The sequence below is a fragment of the Macrobrachium nipponense genome, chromosome 7, assembly GCF_015104395.2.
Source record: "Macrobrachium nipponense isolate FS-2020 chromosome 7, ASM1510439v2, whole genome shotgun sequence".
Taxonomy (NCBI): domain Eukaryota; kingdom Metazoa; phylum Arthropoda; class Malacostraca; order Decapoda; family Palaemonidae; genus Macrobrachium; species Macrobrachium nipponense.
This window is the reverse complement of record NC_061109.1, coordinates 47,162,701-47,168,700: the sequence shown is the minus strand read 5'-3', so window position 1 is coordinate 47,168,700 and position 6,000 is coordinate 47,162,701. Positions and strand designations below refer to the sequence as shown.

Genomic DNA, 6,000 nt, shown 5'->3' with positions numbered 1-6,000 from the left:
TATATATTGCCAGTTTTATTATACGCAGCAATGAAGTCCTTTTCCAGAGAAGTGACTTGACAGTAAAAGAGTTTTCGTTTCCGACGCCTCGAACTCAAACAATCTCGAGTTCGTTGAGAGAATCGATTCCGGTGATAATTGCTGAGAGCTTATTCAGTTGGTCCTCGGGGTCGTCGTCCTTGGGGAAGAAGGAGAGGTCGAACTCGTCGATGTTCTTCCTGAGGTCCTCCTTGAAGCAGGCGTTGGTCCTGGTCTCCTTCTCGCACTCCATGGCCATCAGAAGGCGCTGCAGGTGGATGGGAAGGGGAGACCTGGGGTTTTGCAGGGGGAGGCAGTACTGGAAAAAATAAAGAAAAAAGACAAAGAAGTAAATTTTAAGATGAACATTTATCAGGGTCGGGGAAATTAGTAGTCAGGAAGCAAAATTGTGTTATTGCAGTGCCATCCGAAATATAGGACAGGTAAATATCTAAAACACTGTTAGATTATATCAAGGATTTAAGAGCGTATAAATGTGTTTTATACATATATAATATATATATATATATATATATATATATATATATATATATGTGTGTGTGTGTGTGTGTGTGCGTGTGTGTGTGCGTGTGTGTAATAAATATATGCATACAAAAACACGCTTGTAAAGTGGTTATTCTTATCGCAAACTATTTCAACTTACCGACAAATCTCTGCAGTAGTATAACCCATCCACGAGATCTTTCCTGAAGTGTTCCCCAATGGTGAGATTCTTGTAATTGTTAACGATGTTGTTGAGATCCAGGTTCAGATATTCATCAACCTAGAAAACAGATGGGTGACAATCAGTTCAAATTCACTATAATAGAATTTTCATCTAGCAGAGGCTACTTTTGATTTTCGGTTTTCTTCGATATTCTATTTTCAACCAAAAAATTATCCCTCGTATTTAGAGCCTTTGCAGGTTTCTAAATCTGAATATTAATAACTTTTAGTTCTCATAGGACGTTGAAATGATTATAAATTGTCACCAAGTTGTGTTTGGAAGCCAAACGAGATTGCTTACATTTTCCGAGTTAATAAATTAACTCAAAAGTAAAAGTTTAGATAGTCAGTATGAAAATATATTTGTTATTATATATAGCTTATAGTATGCTGTAAATTTATAAAGAGCTATAAGGGTCAAAAGCTGCTTAAACATTACATAATTATAAATGATTGTCTTTAGGGCATTCCACCCGGAATGGACAAGGCGTGATCCGACCTCCAGCGTACTTGAGACGAGTGGAAGATTTTCCACTCGTGCATAAGTTGTAAATATCATATTCCTATCTTTTAAAGTAAATTAAAACGTACTTAAATCTATTGTTAAACAGAGCCTTGTTTCACCAACGAAAATTGAAGTAAATACGTTATATGTATCATTCACATTATTTATTTATTACACTTTTATTGTAATAAATATATCATTAATATCCTCTCCTAAAATTCTTGTATATTTAACTCAACGTGAAGCTCCTTTTTCAGAGATTTTTAGGCTCTTCCCTGGACCTTTCTGAACCCCCAACAAGAACAACAACAAAGTAGTTTGTAGGATTACCCCCCGAGTAAGCGATAATATTTAATGAAATAATTTTAAGAAAAGTATAGTTATCCTGAGCAAACAATTACCTCATTAAGAGGGGAACTACGCAGCCTCCTTTAATCACTTGGAATTCAAGCATCAATTAGCTATGAATAATTATAGAGAAGATAGTTGGCATTATCTCATTAGTAATTTATTATTTTGAATTTAAGTGTTCATAATTTGTAGCAATTCATCTATAGATCTCCCAAATACATGCTTGTTAGTCCCCAATTAAAATGATTGACTTAATGTTCGTTATCATTATAAAAAACCTATTAAGCTACTACTATAATACTTCCGTGATTGACTTAATGTTCGTTATCATTATAAGAAAACTATTAAGCTACTACTATAATACTTCCATGAAGTTCTCTGTTCTATTAAATCTAGCATCTCTTTTGTAACAGGAATTACTCACATATCCAAGTTTGTGGAGTGTGCAGGTGTAGTTGCTTAGAGATGCTGTGATCTTGTTGACGGAATCCAAGAGGTAATATTTGTCAAAGAAAGGACCATCCTTTTGTGGCTGGACTTCTGATGCTTGCCGTTTCTGGAAGATCATTCAGTTATTGATAATGAAGATGGTTAGTTAGTTGTTTTAGTATGTTGGTAACACTTATATCTCTTATAATAGAATTCTTTAGAATTCATTCTTGCAAAATGTCCTACCTGTGAAAAGAAACGGATAGAGGAAACAGTCTAACATTCATGATTACACACAAGGAATTAATTGTAACATAATGTTACCTTTCTGTACTGGAATTGCTGATAGGAATGAGGCACGTAGGATTGTCCAGGATGCGTTGGGTGTCCTGGATGGCCTTGAAGTCCTGGATGTACTGGATGATAGGAGGGGAAGGGCACGTACTGGGATTCTCCTCCGAAGTGGAGAGGATGTCCCTGAGAAACAAACATTAGTTATGAAATGAAACGGAATCAGCAACCGTATTATATTTAAGTCTTTTTGTTTCCCTCTTTTTAAGAGGTTAAAGAAGAACGCTAAATGATATATCTATAATTCAGCCTATCCTGAAAAATTTTTATAGTCTCATTTGATGTTAGATTAATGAGATGATTATAAACTCTTACCAAGTGCGAATAGAGGGAGAAGTCAAGGCGATACAGATTGGAGACCGGAAGTTGTAGGCACTCTCGTTGGGCCCTACCAGCTCTGGCCAGGAAGTCGTAATAGGCCCTCTCCCCGAAACAGCTAGCCATGGTCTGTTTGGGAAACAGCAATTACATTTTTTTGTGATCTTTCTACTTAATTTTAATATGGAGGTTACAAATTTTTTTAAAAAGGTCATAATCTGAAGTGAAAACTTCTCATGTATTTGCCAAAAAAAAGTTCTTCACATCGACTCCATTGATGACTTCAGTTTATTTTACATTTGGGAACGACCATTGATTGCTTTTGCTAAATTTATGATTATTTCTCACAGAAAACAGTGACTAATCGTTGATTTCATCTGCTTTAATGATGAACAAGCAGGACTTCCCTCCTTACTACAGTATTAGCAGCCTTTGAAGTGATTTAACTTACCTTTGTGAAGCCGTACTTCTCGAAGAGTGCATCTTGGGCCGTGGTAATGACCACCACGACAGCTAAAACCAGAGTTTTGTACATTGTGCCTGCAACAAAAAGCAGCCACTGTCAGTTACGGAAGAGTCCTTTACCTTTTTCGAGCTAACTTCAAATGTCAGTTTTTTAGTCAGCTTTCTGACAGTTATTTCATTTGACACAGTTAAGTAACCTTTGTATCTTGAGGTAATCCTAATTTAGTTTCTTGGTATTTTTAGGCTATTCACTCTTCATCATAGCTGGGAAGTCTGTTCATTTAAATAGGGAATGAAGTACTTCAGAAACCAGCTCAAATCGTAGATGACAAAATTTATGTGTCATAGAATCTATTCACACAGGTTCATTAATCAGAACTTTACTTTCGAAAAGAACTGGCAAAATGTTGTGTTAAGAGTCGTCTGTTTTATATATTTGAATTACGAAACATTTAAAAAAAGACAGGACTAATGGAAATGGAATTATACTAAAGTTGAAACATGGTCAATCGTAGCAATCCGATCTATAAACTAGAGTCTCACAGCACCCGGGAATTCTGGACTGTAACGTTACTGCTTCCTTACTCCAGCTTCACTAACCTTATCTTCCAGAGGAGGTGGTGGACTGACACGATGTACTGCTGTCACCTTCGTCTTTATATACACAATCTTGAATTAAAATAGAAAGAAGTTGTCCCACCCATTTGCCTATTGAACAAAGATCCTGTCCAAGGGCGATTTTAATCATTCAAGACTGAATCATTCACGATGCCATTATAGTAGCGATTATCTCTCTTCTCTCTCTCTCTCTCTCTCTCTCTCTCTCTCTCTCTCTCTCTCTCATAACTGTTTTCCTATAGATGAAAACTTCCCATCATTACGAATTCGCTGTAAATCAAACAAACAAACAAATTCATAATTTGTGAGGAGTCACTAACGGTCCATTAGGATATTATGTGGTCTCAAAGCAAGCACTTACCAAGGGGTGTTCCTCCTCCTTCAGAGGCAGATGACATTCTAGGAAAGAATTTGTGGTAATTCAATCTGACATTTTTTTCCTTGAAAGTATAATCTCTGAATTAAGCATAAAGGTAAATATTCCGTGATTATTGTTCCTCTTTCTGATAAGTGGTAGTTTGAGACACATATCGCGAAGTTGTTATTCATTTCAGGGATATCAAAAAGATCTTTTGCTATAAAACAGGTGATGTGAAAAATATTATTTTTTCTGAATTACAAGGCAGACGGAAACTACTTAATGCTGGGCTCGTTCCAGAGACAGTTTCAGTGTCTGCTGTCATTTAGTATTCTGTAAAGTAGGATTCTTCCTGTGAATTAGTTGTAACTGGTTACTTTCAACGTAGCCGTGACAGATTTGGGTACAAATTTTTTCAAATCTGCTGACTTCCACCTGGCTAACTGCAAACATGCCTTACTACGAGCTTTTTATATTTTGTATTTTCATTTTTACCCCCTCAAAAAAAAAAAACAGCAACATACTCGTACATCTTCCCTTTAAGTGGCAGTTTCATATGCATGTTGCGGAGTTGTGAACTTGACTACAAGTTTCATGTAAGTTTGTCAGTTTACTGTATTTATAAATTCCAAGGTTTCTGTAATAGAGAATATGTAACATCACCTAGTTTTGGCTGCAGTACTTTGTGGACTCTGCTGTAGGTCTAGAAAAAATGACAAGACTGTAACTCAGTACTCTTTAAAAAGAAAAAAACTCCCTGTTGATTGATTTACAATATATTGGCGTCGTTTGAGAACGTACTACCTACAGGTTCCATCTCCATTTCTTTCTTTGTAAAGACCCTGACCTTTTGCCACCAATACTGATAAATTTTGGCCATAGGTTGCTAAAATCTGTAAGAAAATGTGCTTAAATGACTGTGCCCTTATTTATAAACAACAAAGACATTGATACAACAACTAGCATAGAATTGCCATGATTTTATTAGGTTGACAGTATTTAGAGCAAAACTAAAATTGGAATTCGGTGAGAGAGACAACTTAGGGTGGTTGTGTAAGACGCAGGTTAGCAGGTCTATATTGGGTTCCACATCTGCTATCAGAGATGAAATGTATCCTTATTTACTAACACAGCATTGTATTCCACGCTCCATCCACGACTATCTATCTAATATTCCCTGTGATTTCTCAAAGACTGCTGCAGATTTAAGATGCTGCTTTCAATAATATTATTTTGTTGATTATGTTGCAGCTCTACAATGATCTTGACGAAATTCAGCAGGGGCTCGAATTAGTTATATATGGTCGTCCAATGATCCGTGTCATTGAAATGGCGAGATCTTTGGGAATAGGCTTAGTGAAGCTCCAACCTTTGCAGTGGTAGATTCCCAACTTAGAGTGGCAATGCTGGGTTTTATAGTTCTCTCTGGCACAGCTCTCCTGTGCATGTTGACATGGGAGGTAATGTTCTCCTTTCACAGATTGTTGTTGGTTTTCAATCGTCCTTTGTTTCCATTGGGACAGGCTACTGGAGACAGTAAAATAGATCTCGGCTCAATCCAGCAAAAAGAGGTTTAAGGATTAGAGATCTGACTTCAACTTACAGGAACGAGTTTTGGGAATAAGCCAAAGTACTTTGGGACATTGTTATTAAAGATAATGCAGCAGGTATTTTTGTGTTAAAATTCATAGTCAGGTAAATAGCCATTATTTGCGAATGGTTAATAAGCAAGATGTGAATAATAAGGGATACAAAAATACGTAAAAGGAAAGTTGAAAAAAGAACTGAGATAAGACTTAATTGCTTTACCACAGAGCGGCACAGACCGTTCTTTTCCTTCTTCCAAGTATTGTATTCGCTC

General features: G+C 36.4%; 1 protein-coding gene across 1 annotated transcript; it reads right to left on the bottom strand.

The window, feature by feature from the left end:
• LOC135217169 (uncharacterized) lies at positions 1 to 3,807 on the bottom strand. Its single transcript, XM_064252888.1, has 7 exons — positions 3,764 to 3,807; positions 3,150 to 3,238; positions 2,696 to 2,827; positions 2,354 to 2,506; positions 2,025 to 2,156; positions 683 to 802; positions 1 to 337 (listed from the first exon to the last, which is right to left on the bottom strand). The coding sequence occupies exons 2-7, from the start codon at positions 3,231 to 3,233 to the stop codon at positions 95 to 97; spliced, it is 864 nt and encodes a 287-aa protein (XP_064108958.1). The 5' UTR covers positions 3,234 to 3,238; positions 3,764 to 3,807; the 3' UTR covers positions 1 to 94.
• Between the last annotated feature and the right edge of the window lie 2,193 nt (positions 3,808 to 6,000).